General features: G+C 41.1%; 1 protein-coding gene across 7 annotated transcripts in view; it reads left to right on the top strand.

The window, feature by feature from the left end:
• Nucleotides 1-20401, top strand: part of ASPH (aspartate beta-hydroxylase) — a 201373-nt gene that overhangs the window by 164700 nt on the left and 16272 nt on the right. For all 7 annotated transcript variants that reach the window (XM_054017214.1, XM_054017215.1, XM_054017216.1 and 4 more), the window contains 3 exons: nucleotides 6447-6545; nucleotides 8268-8357; nucleotides 13412-13549. In XM_054017214.1, the coding sequence (XP_053873189.1) occupies nucleotides 6447-6545; nucleotides 8268-8357; nucleotides 13412-13549 (327 nt within the window). The remainder of the gene's footprint in view (nucleotides 1-6446; nucleotides 6546-8267; nucleotides 8358-13411; nucleotides 13550-20401) is intronic.

The raw sequence follows: 20401 nt of genomic DNA on the forward strand, positions 1-20401 counted from the left end.
ACACTTTTCAAGGAATTCCTCACTTGCAGTGATCTGAAGGCAAATTCTCTGTCTGCCCCTTTGTGCCACTGATTGGTTATTATTCTGAATAGCCCCTGAGGTTTATTTCTATATCCATGATTAATGTTTAATGAACTAAGGGGCAATTTAGCATAACTTATTTCTAAACATAATTAATATTGTATGCAACAATAGCAGCAGGTTAATATAATCTACATTAAATGCTTCAAGTGTACTTTCTGCTGATTTTTATTGAATCACTCTCCTAGAGTGGTAATGAATGTAGATTTTCATCTTAATGAAGCTAGATATTATTTAAAATTAACTATCATGCCAAGTGGCTTATAAAACTAAGTCAGATGTTGTATGTTTGGACTTTCTACCTTAGTTAATCAGATGTAACAAAATTATATAGCACATAAATACTATTGAAACTCAATTTGTTTGGCCTGCTGGGGCAGCTTCTTGGAACAGAATTATTATCTGTAGAATATTGTAGCCAAAAGATGTCAAATCAATGGCAATACCATTTTTTTCTGAATGGATGGTCAAACAGATTTTAACTGTGGATTGCCAACTCCATATTTTTACTAGTAATCTTTCTTTCTTGCTTACTTTCTTGCTTTCTAGAATTTTATAGACTCCCAAACAGATTATCTATTGGATTGAACCTTTGTAGTAATTTATTCCTGAGAAAAGTGGATGTAAAATGCAACCATTCTTAGGTAGCAGCATTTTACACACTTTGTACTCAGTTTGCACAGATACAAATGATTATATAAGGTGTAAGAGAGCACAGAGTTTAGTCCAAAGGAAATAAGAGAAGGCACTTGACCAAAGAACTTTTTTAAGAGGTAGGATTGTGTGTTGTTAGACAATTACTGGAAAAGATCAGGGAATATATGGGTAAAACATGCATGTGCATTGCTAAGGACTGGCATATAACACTGCTCTACAGCCAAAATGCTTCTGAAATAAATGTAGTCAAACTTTACTAATTCTGGGTCACTGAGAACGAAAATGATGCTTAAAATTGTTGATTGGCTCTAGTTTTCAAGATATACTATTGGGTCAGTATATACGACCCTTGACTTGGGAATGGTGGAGGATAAGTGAGTTATAAAGGGAAGGGATCTCAATTTAAACCAGAAATGACTAAAATACATCTTTGACTGGATCTATGAATAAATCTCTGACTGAGTTTGGACAGTACTTGCTTTTTAGGCAAAACAATGAATGATGCAATCTGAAGCTGGTATTGCGTCATACATGATATGAATTGCATCATGTTATTCCAAGAAGTCATGGATGATGCAATCATAATGAAGCTTACATCACTCTGCTGAACAAATTGCCCTATATCAGCTCTAGAAATCATACAGTGTCGTGCTCTCTTATTTGTCAGTGTTTGATTTTGCAAAGGGACACATTTCTGTTTAGCCAAAGTGAGCAGAGATGCCTCGTACTTGTGTGAACAGTGCAGATAACTTCTGCTATGTTTGTGGTAAAGTGACTTTTGCATCACAAAAGCACAGTATAACCACTATGGTTAAGAAAGCCTATCACCTTTATTTTGGCTGCAAAATTGGAGATCAGGACAAGAGGTGGGCCCCACACATATGCTGCAACACTTGTGCAACAAATCTTTGCCAGTGGTTGAACAGGAAATCTATGCCTTTTGCAGTGCCAATGATTTGGAGAGAGCCAACAGATCATACCAGCAATTGTTACTTCTGCATGGTGCCTCCAGTTGGGAAAGGTGTGTCAAAGAAGAAAAAGTGGACTGTGCATTATCCAAACATTTCATCAGCTATACGCCCAGTACCCCATGGAGAAGGACTGCCGGTTCCTGATGCACCAGAATCATTCTCACTTGAGTCAGAAGAGGAAGAGGATGAAACTTCTGGTCCTGAACCATCAGTGTCACAGGACCCACATTTTCTCCCATCCTCCTCCTCTGAACCACACCTCATAACCCAAGGTGAACTGAATGACCTTGTCGGGATTTGGAACTACCCAAGAGTAAGGCAGAGCTCCAGACTACAGCAGTGGAATCTCCTGGCAGGTGATGTTAGGGTTTCCATGTTCCATGACCGTTAAAAGGATCTTGTCCCATTCTTCTTCATGGAAAGTGATCTTGTAGCCTGCAACAACATCGATGGTGTGATGGCAGCCCTCAACATCATTCACGATCCAGATGAGTGGAGACTGTTCGCTGATTCATCGAAGACAAGTCTTAAAGCTGTTTTGCCATCAATTCCACTTGGTCATGCAGTCCATATGAAGGAAACCTATGACAACATGAAACAACTTTTGAGGTGCATAAACTATGACCAACATCAGTGGCAGCTTTGTGGCGATTTGAAGGTTGTTGCTCTCTTGCTTGGTCTGCAGACTGGATACACAAAGTACTGCTGTTTTCTCTGCAAATGGGATAGTCGTGCAAGAGATTCCCACTACATCAAGAAAGATTGGCCACTCTGACAGTCATTGGAGCCTGGGAGGAAAAGTGTTCAGCATCCACCACTTGTTGAATCAAGGAAGATTTTGTTACCACCCTTAAACATCAAGCTGGGTCTGATGAAGAACTTTGTCAAGGCCATTGACAAAACACAAGCAGCTTTCAAGTACCTCTGTGGAAAATTTCCAAGGTTAAGTGAAGCTAAGATAAAGGAAGGTGTCTTTGTTGGTCCTCAGATTCGTGAACTTCTTCGAGATGATGCATTTGACCATGCACTGCGTGGCAAGGAAAAGACGGCATGGAAAGCCTTCCAGTTAGTGGCAATAAATTTTCTCGGAAACAACAAGGCAGACAACTACAGGTTGTAGATGGAAAACCTCCTCAAGGCATACAAAAGCCTTGGTTGCAACATGTCACTAAAGATACATTTTTTGCACTCTCATCTAGATTTTTTTTCCACCGAACTGCGGAGCAGTGAGCGACGAGCATGGCGAGCGATTTCACCAGGACATTGCAACAATGGAGAAACGCTATCAGGGCAAATGGAGCCCATCAATGCTTGCAGACTATTGCTGGACAGTGACAAGAGATGCTCCATTTAACGAATACAAGATACAAGCCAAGAAGCGCTGAGTAGACATTGAATAGGACTAAACCATGTACATAATAGTTTTTTGCCTTTTGTTTCATAATCAATTTTATTTATATAACCCTTTTGCTGATTTTTAAAGTGTTACATAAACAGGACAGGTTAAATATTATCATGTAAAGCAACCATAAACACATGAAAAGACCTAGGTTTACAATTTATGATTAAAACTCTACTATCTACACAATATATATAGACATAAAATGTAAAAACTTAAATATCTTAGAAACAGTAGCCAATCAGTTGTTTTAATTGTCATATTTGAATTCAGCACATCAAAATACATAATAAATAGCACATTTTATCTCTGAAGCAGACGACTTCTCAAAAATTGTAGACCAGTGTAACTAGTAGTTTCAGGATTGTTTTGGGTTTTTTAAAATATTGCAGGCTTCGCTATTGGCTTAGCCCTGGTCTACACTTAAAATGTAGATCAACCTAGCCACATTGCTCAGGGTATGAAAGATTTACTTCCCCGAGGACAGACACTGACTTTCATTTTTCTGGGTGGGTGCTCTGACCCGAAGCCCTGCCCCCACTCCGCCCCCTCCCCGAGCACATCCTGCCCTCGCTCCGCCTCTTTCTCCCCCCCCCCCTCCTCCGGCACCTCCTGCCCGTCGTAGAACAGCTGATTGGCAGGTGGGTGCTAAGCACCCACTATTTTTTTTTCTCTGGGTGCTCCAGCTCCAGAGCACCCATGGAGACTGTGCCTATGTCCTTGAGTGCCATAGTTAAACCAGCCTAACTCCCAGTGTGACATGGCTAGGTCGCCAGAAGAATTCTTCCATCTACATAGCTACTGCCACATGAGGAGGTGGATTACCTACATCAGTGGAAAATCCCCTTCCCTCGATGTAGGGAAAGCCTAGGCTATGGTGCGAGAGCAGCAACTGTGCTGCTGTAGCCCCCGGTGCATATACAGGTCACTCTACTAGATCCTCAGCTGGTGTAAATTGGCATAGCTCCATGGAGCTCTGCTGATTAAGCTGAGGATCTGTCCTGGTGTCTGTGCCCATTCTTCCATTATTTTAAGGAGTGAGAAGTTGTAACAAAAGACACACTTAAGAATGTAATTGATACCATATAATACCACACCTGACACTGAAGTAAACACATAATTAGTCTCAAAAAAAGAGAGGAGGGTGAAAGTGGTGAGTGTAATTTGAGGGTATTGGAGCTTAGACCCACCTTCTTCATACTTCACCCTTTGCTTGAAACACTCCCACTTGACAGTGAGGAGAAGATGCATACAATACTGTGATGCTCCCTGGGGGCACTCCGCTACCACCTGCCCTTAGCCAGAGGAAGCCTTGTTAGGGTGACCAGATGTGCCGATTTTATAGGGAAAATCCCGATATTCAGGGCTTTTTCTTATATGGGCCCCTATTACACCACACACTCTGTCCCACTTTTTCATACTTGCTGTCTGGTCACCCTAAGCTTTGTCTGTGAGTCGGCTCCCAAACACCACCAGCCTCTGGTAACATTTACAATGCTCTCCAGACCTCCACAGGCCCTGCTTTCTCGTTACAGGTTAATGATAGGCACTTTCCAACTCCCGAGTCCTCTGAGCATCTCCCTGGAGTGCCTAGCCCCTGATCCCCTGGACACTCACAGAATTCCCAGAGGCCCTGTTCCCAAAGGAATGGTACCCACAGTTTGCTAGTTACACCATAGAACTCAGCTCTGCCTAACATACAGCACTTAGATTTGTTTTTAGAGAAAGCAAGTATAAGTTTATTTAACAAAGGCCAGAGAGTCAAATGATAGCAAGCAGAAGTACTGGAAACAAAGGGCTACATCTGAAATCAAATCATAACACACATACTAGAGCCTAAACTTAACTAATAAAATATTGCCATGTCAAGAGCAAAATCTCAAATCCTTCCAGCATACTACAATAAGGCTTGGCTGTGATCCTCTGTTCATGAAAAAAAACATGCTGTCCTCTTGCCTCCTCAGTGGACAGATTTATAGTTTCTTTGTCTCTACAGTTATAGTCCAAAAATCCATTGTCTGCACTTGTGACCAGGATAACCCCTACTGCTTGTGTTTTCCTGTCTAGGGCCTCCCCTGGAGACTTTACAATCACTTGATTAGCATTTTGCTCAGACGGTAATGGGTGTCGATTGTGAACCATACAATACTCAATTTGCATATAGACAGACAGATAAATGTCTCTTGCCTGAAAGAAACTTGTTTCTCAACTTTTTTGCCCCAAGCCACAGACCTGAAGAACATAAATTTCAGTATATAAACATAACTCCTTACATATTCTGTGTACACACATTTTGCAATGATTATGAGGACCAGTATGACAGACTTTCATTAGAGACCTATATGACACTCTTTGGTGAACTACTATGTGGATACCAGACCTCAGAAGTTCCCTGTAACCTCTATGCACCCGTGTCCTCTGTTAGCTGGTGCCAAGAGGTCCCTAGGTCACAAATATCCTCTCTAAGCTTGTTCTCCAAGCCACTTCAATCTATCCCTATTAACATCTCACTTCTCTATTGCCTATGGGCTTGTCTTCACTGCAGACTTGAGCAATGTCCCCAACTTGAGTTCATCCACACACAAAAACCCTTTAACTTGAATGTGGTGGTTCTTTTAACTCAAGCTGGCTATCCTGTCAGGTGTTATAGGCTATAGCCTGAGTTTGCACAGCTTGTCAGTCAGATGGTAACACAGTTATGCTATAGTGTGGACAGAGGCTAGCTCCACTTGAGTGACGCAATTCCCTCTGTGTGCCAAGAAAGGACAAATAAGTTCTCCCACAACTCACTGGGAAAAAGTTCATAGAGCAGCTCAGTTTGCTGCAGTGCAGAGAACCATGGGAAGTCTTTGCACCACACACGAGTGAGCGCAGTCATAGTGTTTATTTTACAATGTGGCCACTTGCACTTGAACGAAGCTAACTCAAGAGAATTAACTTGAGTGAGGATTACTCGAGCTAACTCTGCAGTGAAGACACACTCTACAAGACGTGAGGGGGAGGAAAGGAAAATAAAGAAATGTAGCTGAACAGCTAAGATAAGTGCAGATTATGTTAATTTGTGCAGCTGGTGATTTCTAACCATAAAGATGTGCTTGACACTGTTTTACTGTACATATAAATTATTGTAGCGAGATATCAAAGTGTAATGAATGAGCCTGGAAAAACCTGACCAAGTCAAGTGATTCTTAGAGAGTTGTTAGCAGATGATAGCGTTTGTTTTAAACCACAAAATCCTAACACGATTTTTGGTCTGCCACATACTGAGCAATATAAGTTAATTTTGAAAAGAAATCCATAAATGAATATATAATAATTATTAATTTGCTTTAAAACAGGTCCTGAGTCTGGCTCCAAACGATGGCTTTGCTAAAGTACATTATGGCTTCATCCTCAAGGCAGAAAACAAGATAGCAGAGAGCATTCCATATTTGAAGGTAAAATTCCCATATTAGTTCTTTCTTTTTTTCTTTTCTTTTCTTTAAAAATACATTTTACTGGTAGAAAAATGGTAGAAAAAAGGTGGTGGTGGTGAAATTGTGATAACACAGGTTTAGCTATAAGCACAATAGTTATAAATAACAATGTATACTACCCCAAAATATATTCATAACTGCACAGATCAGTAAACCGAGACACATTTGTATATCCAAGATTCATCAAGATTCAAGCATAAAGTATTATTTCCTTGGTCACTAATGAATGATTTTACGTGATGGACAGGTTTGAGTTTCTGGTTGTTTTGAGATTGGCATATGGGGCCAACCTTAAGGTTCCTGAGTAATCCAAATGATCCATTTGCATACTTTTGAATGTTTGGGAGGGAAGTTTGTAAAGTGAAACCCTGCCTTGGAATGTCCAGGCTTTCAAAAAAACAGAAAACCTTTTTTGGGGGAGGATTGGAAAGGAGGAGGCAGTTGAAAAAACCATGGTGTTTTTAAGAATTTTTTGGTTGAAGTAAGTGTTATTCATTCAACCTCAATGGGTAGTGATCAATGGCTCAATGTCTAGTTGGCAGCCAGGATCAAGCGGAGTGCCCCAGGAGTCAGTCCTGGGGATGGTTTTGTTCAACATCTTCATTAATGATCTGGATGATGGGATGGAGTGCACCCTCAGCAAGTTCACAGATGACACTAAGCTGCGGGAAGAGGTAGATATGCTGGAGGGTAGGGATAGGGTCCAGAATGACCTAAACAAATTGGAGGATTGGGCCAAAAGAAATCTGATGAGGTTCAGCAAGGACAAGTGCAAAGTCCTGCAATTAGGACTGAAGAATCCTATGCACAGCTACAGCTTGGGGACCAACTGGTTAAGCAGCAGTTCTGCAGAAAAGGACCTGGGGATTACAGTGGACGAGAAGCTGGATATGAGTCAACAGTGTGCCCTTGTTGCAAAGAAGGCTAACAGCATATTGGGCTGCATTACTAGAAGCATTGCCAGCAGATCGAGGGAAGTGATTATTCCCCTCTATTCCGCACTGGTGAGGCCACACCTGGAACATTGCGTCCAGTTTTGGGGCTCCCACTACAGAAAGGATGTGTGCAAATTGGACAGAGTCCAGCAGAGGGCAACAAAAATGATTAGGGTGCTGGGGCACATGGCTTATGAGGAGAGTATGACAGGACAGGGCTTGTTTAATCTGCAGAAGAGAAGAGTGAGGGGGGATTTGATAACAGCCTTCAACTAGCTGCAGGGAGTTCCAAAGAAGATGCATCTAGACTGTTCTCAGCGGTGGCAGATGACAGAACAGGGAGTAATGGTCTCAAGTTGCAGTTGGGGAGGTCTAGGTTGGATATTAGGAAAAACTATTTCACTAGGAGGGTGGTGAAGCACTGCAATGGGTTACCTAGGGAGGTGGTGGAATCTCCATCCTTAGAGGTTTTTAAGGTCCGGCTTGACAAACCCTGGCTGGGATGATTTAGTTGGGGTTGGTCCTGGTTTGAGCAGGGGGTTTGACTAGATGACCTCTTGAGATCTCTTCCAACCTTAATCTTCTATGATTCTAGGAACCTAAATTTCAGGATAACAAATAATTATACATGTATATAGTTATATACTGATATATTTTACACGCCTATTTCTTGGATTGAATGGACAGCATACTGTGACAGCTAAATTAACTCAGTTTTACTAGTGTTTCTTTTTCTTTCTTTCTCTAGGAAGGCCTAGAGTCTGGTGACCCTGGCACTGATGATGGACGCTTTTATTTTCATTTAGGTGATGCCCTGCAGAGAGTTGGAAACAAAGAGGTATGAGTCTTACATATCCTTTATTCTAAAAAATGCAGTCCTGCAAGGTGCTAGGCACTCTTTTTCCAGTTCAGGAAAGCATCTAATCATGGTCTTAACATTGGGAATGTGAATAATCCCATTGGTTTAACAGTCCAGAATCTGGTGGAGCTCAGACTGTAGGACATCAGCAGCAGAAAGTCTGCCTGGAGTGTGGGTGCACAGCAACCCGTTAACAAATCCTGGTCCACCAGAGCGGGGCAGGGCAAAAGGGAAGGGCACAGAAAGATAACCAATGCAAACCAAGAAATGGGCAGGGCAGCCAGGGAGGGCTAGTCAGGGGACCAGGGGAATTCACAGATTCAGTGAGTAAAATTTTTGACTAGAAAGTATCTGTGTTTGATTAAAAGGTACGTTGCTACCACTGCAGGTGGAACCAATCCTGAACCACAGGAACCTTTCCCCCACGGACAAAAATAGATGAATACAGTGTATGTTTGCTCACAGGTTCAATGTAACAAACTGCCTTAGACCTCAACTATGGGAGTAGGGCTCTCACTGCAACAGACATATAAGTAGTGCAGGACTTTGAACCAGTGCATTGGTTTCCAGTATTCATTCATGTGTTAGATTAGCAGGCAGATCAGAAAAATAGAATCCTTGCATAAATATTGAGGATTTTTCTTCAGGGCATAATGAGCACAAAATATAATGGAAATCAAGAGAGCTTCTGATTTATTGAATTCAGTTAATTCAAGGTTACACATGTGCATTAGCCCTGCTTCTTTTGAGGGGAAATCAGAAAATGTGGGTGTTTTTTAAACTATGAATCCTAATATTGACATGAAAATAAAAAAGATTCTTTGATAAGGAATATGGACAGCTGAAAACAAGAAAGCACTGTCTTGAGAGAATCATCTATTTGTATGTTGTTTATCAGTGACACACAAAATATTTCAGACATCGACATTCAAGCCGTTTCAGAAATGCAGTCCTCTTGTGTATCTTATATGCAATCAGTGGAACAAAAAAATCTGCTCATGGCATTTCTGTAGTCAACATAAACCACTGGCTATAATCAGGCTTTGGCTGTGATCTTAACTGGAACCAGGTAACCAAATATGACTGGCCTTCAATTATTCTATGAAAATCTTATAGAACTGTAATTATAACAATTAGACTGAAGCTAAATCTCCAGATCCAGGTGACAACATTTTAGCACCTGAATTTTTAAAGTTAGACTATCTCCTGTGGAAGTATAATAAAATATCCCTCTTCTGAATTCTTGTGGATTTAAAAGTTCATTTGGAAGTAAGAATTAGTTGGCCTCCCATATATATATATAAAAAACAAAATTGAAATCCTTTTATGCTCAAAGAGGAGAAGATTAAGGAAAAGAAGAATAATCCTGCTTGTAAGGATCATACTAGAGGACTAAATTATTGATTATGTGTGGCTAATGATACCACACAGACACAATTAATTTGTACCATCCTAATTCCCAAGTAGAGATTTGTACTAATGTTTATGGAGTTGAAGGCCAAAGTTATGTAGAAAATGATCTAATCAATGATGAATGAACTTCTGCTTTAACAGAGCAGACTTAAATTTATCACAGTGGAAAGTCCACGGTTAATCTAAATTTTTCTCACTGGCCTTGAGATCACTACATAAGGAACATGTGGAATTGTCATCACAGAAGGTAGACATTCATCTATTAGGGCTAAATTAGCAATTCAGCTTTGGTAAATTGCAGAGGATAGAGTAGAAGAGGCTCTTTCCAACTCAAATAAAATGGTACACTGAATAATAAAAATATCAAATGAATGGAAAGTGTTATGTAAAGAATAAGTGGAGATTTTTCATGGGGATTATATGGACTAAGTACTTATCAGACTATTAATCAATTGGAAAACATTGTTTATTGCTGCAGCTATCTTAAATTGTACAGTGAGCTCCTCCTAATCTTTCCCTACCTTAACAGATGTATTTGAAATAAAAATGTTTTTAATAGGGGCTAACAATAATATACAACCCTACACATAACTGAACAGCACTAGTGATCTCTTTCCACAGTCAGTAGTTGAAACAGGTAATTCGTACTCTTGTCACCTGGGCTAGCTTTAGGTATATTGCAAATGAGCACAGGCAGTGAGCGGGTAAAGTCTACTAGTACTAGTCTACTACTACAACCTACAGGCTGAGGAACATATGTTAAAAATCATCCTGTTTCCATTTCAGAGGCTTAACCCAGATAAGCTTAAACTATAAAGATATACTGGAAATTACCCAAGGTAATACATAACATTTTTATGATCCATATCTAAAGAGACAACTTTAAAAATCTCCTCTCAGAAACTTGTTATATTTTATAGCCGTCAAAAGGAAAAGCTCCAAGGCTGTCCACTGTTATTCTATTTGTCAACATGGCTTTTCAGTGCTTCATACATCTACCGTAAGAGCACATTTTGCAGCAATTCTCTCCTTCATAGATCATCAGAGTTTTATACACCAGAGAGTATCATCCAATATTTTAAGAGTGACGAAAACTTAAACATAGACCTCCAAAGAAATAGACTCATAGACTTTAAGGTCAGAAGGGACCATTATGATCATCTAGTCTGACCTCCTGCACAACGCAGGCCACCGAATCTCACCCACCCACTCCTGTAACAAACCCCTAACCTATGTCTGAGTTATTGAAGTCCTCAAATCATGGTTTAAAGACCTCAAGGTGCAGAGAATCCTCCAGCAAGTGACCCGTGCCCCACGCTGCGAGGAAGGTGAAAAACCTCCAGGGCCTCTGCCAATCTGCCCTGGAGGAAAATTCCTTCCTGACCCCAAATATAGCGATCACCTAAACCCTGAGCATGTGGGCAAGACTCACCAGCCAGCACCCAAGAAAGAATTCTCTGTAGTAACTCAGATCCCACCCCATCTAACATCCCATCACAGACCATTGGGCATATTTATCGCTAATAATCACAGATCAATTAATTGCCAAAATTAGGCTATCCCATCATACCATCCCTTCCATAAACTTATCAAGCTTTGTCTTGAAGCCAGATATGTTTTTTGCCCCCACTGCTCCCCTTGGAAGGCTGTTCCAGAACTTCACTCCTCTAATGGTTAGAAACCTTCGTCTAATTTCAAGTCTAAACTTCCTAATGTCCAGTTTATATCCATTTGTTCTTGTAATTCTCTCTGGTTTCATAGTCCTTGATGGTTATTTAATAACTTGTCTTTGAAATCCAACTCATCCACTAAAGTGTAAAGTACTTTTTTTATTTGGACAAAAGTGTATTAAGTAATTGGTTAACACATCAGGTTTTTTAGGAAGGAATTCTATTATGTAAAGAAATCCAATAGCTTCTTTAATCGGTGATGGCTAAGATTAATTCAAAGCATACAGTACTGTAGTATCTGATTCCTGTACAAGAAACACTTCTATTTTTGTCTCTACTTCTGTAGGCTTTGGGGGGCAGTTTAATATGCTGGCACTACTGCCCTCTACTGGCTGGAATGTCAAATGTGCTCAGTTGGTTGTGTTCATTTCTGTCCAGAGGCTTACCTACAGAGAGAACCAAACGTGATTTGTCCTTTTGCTTAAATGTTAAACATCTGTGTTTCTACTGCAAACAGTTTTGGGCTTTTGTCCTTTGTGCCACCTGTGTGCAGTTTACTGGATGACTGCAGTTACTACATATAGCCAGGGATTCGCTGTAACAGAAGGGATAAGGGGACTGTTTTCTATTCTATATTTGTACAGTGTTTGGCACAAAGTGCCTAATCAGGGCCTTTACGTGTTACTGGAATACAAATAACAATAATAATAATAATTAATACAACATCAAAAACACAAGCAGTGTTCCATCCTCTGGTGAGTTCTCTTTGGAGTGGATCATCTTTTTTTCTCCTTCGATATGTACTCTAGTGGCAGAAAAAGGCAAAATTAACCTTGCCTGCTGATAAAGGGTGTGAGCCTACGATTCCTTGCTAAAGTGAGTAGTCCCACTGTGGTCAAGCTTGCAGGATCAGACCAAAGCAAGAGCACGAGAGTTAGACAGGATTTATTGTGGAGCAGTGGTTAACAAAGTATGGCACACCAGCTGCAATCAAATGGTCTTTATAATTGATTCAATAAATCAAAATGTGCACAGTCACATGGAGCTGGGCGGGGAGAAGGCAGCTGCCAGTCAGCCCCTGACTCTAGGGGTTACTGTTCCCATGCTGGGCAATCAGGATGCTGGAGCTGGGTGTCCTCTCTGGAGCCAGCTGATCTTCCTCCCCTGCCTTCTCCCCAACTGGTTTGGAGTGGCTGAGGCCTGGTGGGAGAGGGGTGGGCAAGCAGGGAGGGTCCAACCACCAGCCTCCTGCCTGGCCTCCAGCAGCAGCTACTTCTCTGTTTCAGGAGGTCTGGGAGAGGGGCTCTCAGCAGCACTGCGTTGAGCGGGGGAGCCTTGGAGAGGGGACAGGGGAGCAGGGAGAATTTGGGGAGGTCACCTCCTGGTCTGGTGAGTGTGGTGTGTCGGCTAGTAAGGAATCAGGATTCCTCTCTCAGGTGCTCACAAAGTCCCTGGTTCAGTGGTGTCTGAGTGCCTCACAGTCTTTACGGTATTCGTCTGCACAGCATCCCTGTGTGCTAGGGAAGTGCTGTCACCCCTGTTCTTTGGATAGGGACCTGAGGCATAGAGGGGGGGGAGCGATTTGCTCATGCTCACCTGGAAAGAGCAAGAGATTGAACCTCAGGTCTCCCAAGTCCCAGTTTAGTCCTGAACTATTGGAACAGCCCTCCTCTTGGTGAATTACCAGGGGTTGGTTTTCACCTGTCTTGGTGAATACAGACCGGAAGGTCTCACAATTTTGGTTGACTCTAGCAATCTATTCTATTATTTTTTTTCTTAAGTGCTTATTACCAGGCTATCTTAAAGGATAAAATGATGCTCATATAGGAAGCCTGTTGCTTTGCCAAGAGGGAGTGTCATTCAGAGGTGTTGAAGTGCCTTTTTAAGATTATTCTTTTCTGCTGAAGTTGGGCTGATGTAAATTGGTTGTTAACAACTGCAATCTTCTAGGCATACAAGTGGTATGAGCTTGGGCACCAGAGAGGTCACTTTGCATCAGTTTGGCAGCGCTCTCTCTACAATGTTAATGGACTAAAAGCTCAGCCTTGGTGGACAGCAAAGGAAACTGGTTATACTGAATTGGTGAAGGTAAGTAATGAGTTTCTCCCTCTCTCTTTTAACTAACAGACTATAAAGTTAACTCCAGATGCTTTACACTGAGTGGCTGAGATAGATGTAATCAGTAAATACAAAATGTATATGATAGGCCATTGAAGTTTATCAAGTGCAAAATGACAGCAGAACCTCAGTGATTTGCACCAATGACGGGCACCCTCTATGAATTTTAAGTTTTGTAATTAGTAAGGGCCATATCCTTCATCGCTTGTACTACAAAAGTCAGTGGCTTCATTGGGAGTTTTAATTGCATCAGGAATATGAGCTGAGGCCCCAAGTGACAGATACAATAAAGAACACCGGGATAATACTATTTAGTTCTTTTAATGCTCTTTGCTCATTTAATTTGACAAGTGTAGTTCAGTTTTAATATTTATTGTAATACTTCATCATGTGCAAAAATTTATTCTAGTATATCTTGCAAAGAATATAGCCTTAAACAAAAGGAGACCTCACTACAACAGACCTCTATTAAATCCTTGATGAGAAATGGGAATAAGTAACATTTTTGTGCATACTTGTGTGTTGCAAAGTGTGAATCAGCAACATTCTACTATGCGGGCATTTTAAAAACATGACTACTCGTTTCCATGAAAAAACAGACTGATTCCTCCAAGACAGCCATTTTAATATTTATATATAAAACGTGTTATGGTTTTGGTGCAGATCTAAAGCAAAAAATTGATTGTCCATTGTAATTTCCCAGTTACTGAGAAAAACAACACATTTTCCCAAATAACATTGTATTGAATATAAAATCGGTGTGTATCTATGCACGCACACACACACACACACACACACACACGCACACGCACACGCACACGCACGCACACACACACTGTATATGAAGAAAAACATGTAGGACCATATATTGCCTGGCACAAGGGAGAGATTAGAACACAGGGTGCCTCTTGCCTTGTCATGGAGCTGTGCACTGTGGAAGTCCTCAGGGCAGTGCCCTTTCAGAGCTAGCGTCAGGAAAGATGGAGTCATGGCCCTGTCCCATCCACATCCACCAGCAGAGGCACGGAGAGGAAGTGAATAGTGCACCCTCACCAAGGGTGATGCAGTGGTCATGCTACCCCAGCACTTAGGGATTTCCAGGAGCTGAGCCTGCCTTTCTGAAGTACAGTGCCTCCCTGAATTCCTTCGGGGGGTGGGGTGGCACCTTAAAAGCACTTTTAAGCCCATAGATTATAATAATGTAAATCATACAAGCAATGGAATCCCTGAAAGCACCGAGGTACAATCACAATGAATGACAGAAGAGAGTAGGAACAATAAGAGGAAGATCAATAATATAAGGAAGTGAAACAACAATTGGGATAGATGGATGGTCAAAGAAAATGTAGAATTTTTGAAGCTTGAAGTGAATTACCATCTGCAATTTCCAAGCTTTTGTCTATTTGGATCTGAAAGCTGACACTGGAAAATATTTGTATACTCACATTATGTCTCACATATTTATTAGTTTTGATATTTATTTTATTTTGTGTCTTTCATTTATATATTAAAAATATCGCCCCGATGGAATTTAATATGTTTTTGTTTGTTGTTGTAGACAGTTACAGCTGTACACAAAGTTGTGCAGTCTGTTTTTCCCATGTAGAATCACTACTAAGGTAGCTAGGTCAATCATTTGTCCAAATAACAGTGAAACCTGTTCCTCTAACATTTGTTAATCACTGTAAGCTAAATCATGATTAAAATAAAAAGCTTAATCAGGTCGGATGCACAGTACTATGAGGTGTTGAATAATAAAGTACTCAGAGGTAATGCAATATTTAGTTCCTTGGCTATGTTTTTGGTAACCGATTGTGTCATTGCATTTGGACTGAATTGCTGGTCTTGATTTATAGGTACATTTTACTTTAACTGGGAAGAGAGATGTTTCACATTCTTTAAGTTTAAGGTAACCTTCACAGTTGCTAGTGTGATTCCAAAATATAAGTTGAAGGCATCTCCAAAAAAGATTTGTAGTGTTGTATCCTCTCCCACCCTCTACCATTCCCACCCGCCAATGACTCAGTACAATTATTTGAATATTTTAAAAAAGGTTAAATGAATTCTAAAAATGTACTGTGCTGCAAGCAAAATGTACAGTAGCATTCCCAAGACAGTGGTAACAAACTTCATAAAAACGGCTGTTTTATTAACTTCAAAGGCATTCTGACTTCCGTTTACATTTTTGTTAAAAAGACGAAATCTGTGCAAGTTGTTTTCCCATCCCACACAATGAAAACCAATCTGTAATCATTCTTCCCTGCTTTGCATCTTGTACAGTCATTTAACATCTGTGCGAGATGGATGTAAATTGCAACCAAACGGGAATGAAAGAGTTTTACACTTTCTTTGCACAGGGGTACATGGCTGCACAAGGTGCCAGGCAGTGGGTAATCAGGCCTATTCTCCCTCAGACCTGTTCTACATATTGTTGAATGCAAGTTAGCAGTCAGTGAGGGCAAGAACAAACCATATTTAGCACTATGGCAGCTTTACATGATTAAATTCTACACACTGAGGGTTTATTCATCGTTAGTGATACAATGCTGAACACAGTTTGTCCTGATCTACACTGTCTGCTATAATGTGTTCATTGTATTAATTAACACAGCAGAGGATAGCCATGTTCAAAACAGTACCATTTTGTCACTAGCGTATTTAATGTTATGGTTTCTTTGGAATGGGGATGAGAATTGAACTATGTCTTGTCTTGCTCAGTGTACAAATAACTTGGGGAAAATGCCTTGTTCTAGTATTCCTTTCCTTTCCTTTCCAATTACACCGCTAATTCCAGGATCCAGGGACTATTCAAAAATGATTATAAGCATATTTTAAAATAATATCATTTCAAGGGATGCTTATGCCTGGTAAAGCAAGGGGTTAATGCCCCTGCAACTACTGCATACAGTCTAATAATTAAGCTTTGGAGGGTTCTTGAAAAAAAAATAGGGACAAGCCTAATTGGTGACAAGCCTCCAATTCCTTAGAGGGCAGAGAACCTCACCGTACAGCGTGGAAAGAGCCTGTTGAGTGACTGGTAAGTAGGCGTGCTGGTAATATTGCTCTCTGTATGTCCGTCTAGGTCATCATCATAGTATTTGAGGGATTCTGAGGGCTTGTCTACACTGGCAATGTTAAAGCGCTTTAAAGTGGCTTATGTAGTCGTGGCACAGCACTGGGGGAGAGCTCTCCCAGCACTCTAAAAAACCCAGCTCCATGAGGTGTTTTTTCACACCCCTGAGCGACACAGTTGCAGCGCTGTAACGTGCCAGTGTAGACAAGCCCTAATAAGATGCAGGAAATGCCTCCTTTCTTCTTCAGTCTCGACTAAAGGAATATATACATCTCTGAACGTAAAGCAAACTAAGGCCTTGGCTACACTTACCAGTCTAGTCTGGACGCGATAAGTCGAACCCGGAAGTGCTTGCCGTCGACTGCGGTACTCCAGCTCGGCGAGAGGAGTACCGCGGAGTCGACGGGGGAGCCTGCCTGCCGCGTGTGGACCAAGGTAAGTTCGAACTAAGGTACTTCGACTTCAGCTACGTTATTCACGTAGCTGAAGTTGCTTATCTTAGTTCGAATTAGGGGGGGTAGTGTAGACCAAGCCTAAGTTGCTTCTGCAGCTGACACCTTTCTTTGGTGCAATTAGTTGCCCCTCTGCTAGCCTGTAGCAGGATATTTTTGACGCATTGCACCATTCTGTGGTATTTTTGTTTAACTCCGGTATATGTTTACTTCCTGGTTAGTTAGTTCTCATTCAAAATGTACAAGAGGTAAGACATTTTTTGTATCCTGAAATAATCTTTGCTAGTCCTAAATAAGTACATACACAGATAACTTTGTCCTTTCCTTATATTGTAGCTTTGACACTTGGAAAGGATCCCAGTAATACTTTGCCAGCAATGTACTATAGTGAGTGGAAATGATTGATTAAAGTAGATCATGTGCTCTCTGTTTTCTCTGACAATGTGGATTTTACTAATTAAGAAATTTAAGCCATCCTCAGCTGGAAGAAAATGAGAGGTAGCTACCCTACCACATGTCCACAATCCATAATTGGCCTTGAAAGGAGCGCTGGGTGGTTAAATAGCACCTTTTGCAGATCATGCTGACACCCTAGGTTTGAAATGGTGTAGAAAACAAAGGCTAAAGATTAAAACTTAATGGTGAAATTAAGTTTTAAATTAAGAGGAGTAACTGTTTAATATAAAAAAAGTGTGGGGAGACTTTAAGGAAAGCCCTGTCTTGCAAAGAGCAAAGGCATTAAATATTTATTGTTGTGACACTGGTGATGGTTATAGATTAAATAGGCTTTGGAAACTTAGAGTGAAGATTTCTTGGTGTGTTCAGTAATATTTTTTTTTTCTAAAAATCAAGATTAAATTAAGAAAACCTATACTAGTACAGTATTTGCAATTAAAATCTATAGTGTAATCAGATATAAAGCAACAATAAGATGCAATTAGTGTTTAAGAAAAAGACATTGAGGAAAAAACATGTAGGGGTTTATAGAAATCAGCTCTTATTGAACAAGTGCTTGTACTCAAGGTACTATTCACATTTGAATTCTTGATTCGAACCAAGATTGGATCACAACTCAAAAGAGTTGGCTGGTCTTAACCAGTTGTTTGAAACTATGCATATATTACAGTATAATATTTAATATTTTCCTGGGAAATGCCCAGGACTTGGAATATCAGCAAGACAGTTGGTCCCAGTCCTGCAAACACTCATTCAACAGGACTACTCGTAGTTAAGGCTACGTTTTAGTCATTTTTAGTAAAAGTCATGGTCAGGTTACGGGCAGTAAACAAAAATGTATGGCCCATGACCTCTCCATGACTTGTACTGTATACCCCTGACTAAATCTTGGGGAGGGGGGTGGCCCAAGGGGCACCATGGATGCTCAGGGGAGGGGGCAGCCTTAGGTCGCGCCTCCCCGGAAGCAGTGACATCCCTCAGCTCCTAGGCGGAGGTGCAGTCACACATCTCTGCATGCTGCCTCCTCCCCAAGTGTCGGCTCCACAGTTGGCTGGGAACTGCGGCCATTGGGAGCGGTGGGGGTGGTGCCTGCAGGCGGAGGCAGCGCACAGAGCCCCCTTGCTGTGGAGCCAAAGGAAGTTGCCGCTTCAAGGGAGCTCCTCCCCCCGTGAGGTAAACGCCACCCAGAGCTCTCACCCCCTCCTGTGTCCCAACTCCCAGCCCTGAGCTCCCTGCCCAAACTGCTGCTGTTGCGGGGGAGGTGGCAGTGGCCTGAGACTGCCCCAGCAGCAGCCGGTGCAACTGGCCACTACAGAGGTCATGGAAAGTCACAGAATCCGTGACCTCGGTGACAAACTTGCAGCCTTACTCATAGCTAAAGTTCAGCATGTGTGTAAGTGTTTTCAAAACCAGGGTCTTGGAGATAAACAAGTGTGTTTGAACTTTTCCACGTAGTGCTCAGGTTGCTGAATCCACTTTCCATCTGATAAGAGGCAGATTTTAGTATTACTTGCAGTGAAGAATTATCAAGTTGCTTTGCAGACATATTCAGTTATATTCAAAACAGTTTGTCCATGGATCTGTGGAGACAAGAGTCTTAAAAGGAAAGTACAAGCACCTTCCAGTTGAATTTTGGCCTGTTTTGCTTGCAGACCTCTAGAAGTGGTAGGGAAGATGCTATGTACAAGCTGTGATATAGACCCATTCTCTTCATGATGGCAAGAAGTGGGTGCTGGGCCAGTTATTGTCAGGGATTAACAATATCTCCTTTTGGGAGGGCAGGATACAGACCTTTTGCATTAGATCCTTGCTCAAATAGAAGAAATGCTTGACGCTGATATTCTAGCTAATTACTGCCCAGTCTCAACCTGTCCTCTTTGGGCCAGGGGATTGAGGAGTTTGTGGCAAAGCACCTCTGGCACCATTTAGAGTTTTCTGATTTTCTTGACCTGTATTACTTTAGATTACGGCCTGTATAAAGTCAAGCTGCATTGGTTTCCTTCCTCTGTTCCTGCCAATAGGTGGTCAGTTATTCATGATAGAATTTTCATTTGGAACAACAGCCTTTTATAGCGTTGAACATGAAGTGGTGTTAACTCACCTACCAATTCTGGCTTGGGTTAACAATGCTGTCTTCAGTAGCTCCATTCTAGCCTTTCCAAAAAGTCTCAGAGGCTGATGTTAGGAAACTGCATATCCATAAAGTACTCTGCTTTGGGGTTTGCATGGGAGGCAACATACCTACCCATGCTACAATCACATCTTCACTTTGCGGGTATCAAGGGATCAGTTTTCTGGGATCCGCTTGCTGCCTGTCATTTAACTGACGAAAGTCAATGCACCATTGAACTGAAATGGAAATTTCATGGATTCACACATTTTAAGGCTAGAAGCGACCATTATGGTTATCTACTCTGACCTCCCACATTAACACAGGTCTTAGAATTTCACACAGCAATCCTTGCATCTAGCCCATCATATTCAAACAGATGATATGGAGATGACCCAGTAAGAGCCCACTTTGCATGAATTAAAATATTCCTACACAAGTGCTTTTGTTTTAAAAAATTGGAGGGGGAAATGCAAAATTGCTCATGCAAAATGTGGTTCAGTGAACAAAGTAAAAGGCTGGGAAATAGAAATCAATTTTGTATCATTAGGTCCAATTGTTACTGTGTTCACTTATATGACTATAACGTTAAAATTACTGGCTACAATTAGAATATTAATTCTGTAATTTATAAGATTCTATGCAAACATAATGTTCTAAGGAAGCAGAGAGGAGCAGAGCTTTAAATTTCTCATACTAACTTTTGAAGGGTGATTCAGTTTTGAATGCAT

The sequence above is a fragment of the Malaclemys terrapin genome, chromosome 2, assembly GCF_027887155.1.
Source record: "Malaclemys terrapin pileata isolate rMalTer1 chromosome 2, rMalTer1.hap1, whole genome shotgun sequence".
Taxonomy (NCBI): Eukaryota; Metazoa; Chordata; order Testudines; family Emydidae; genus Malaclemys; species Malaclemys terrapin.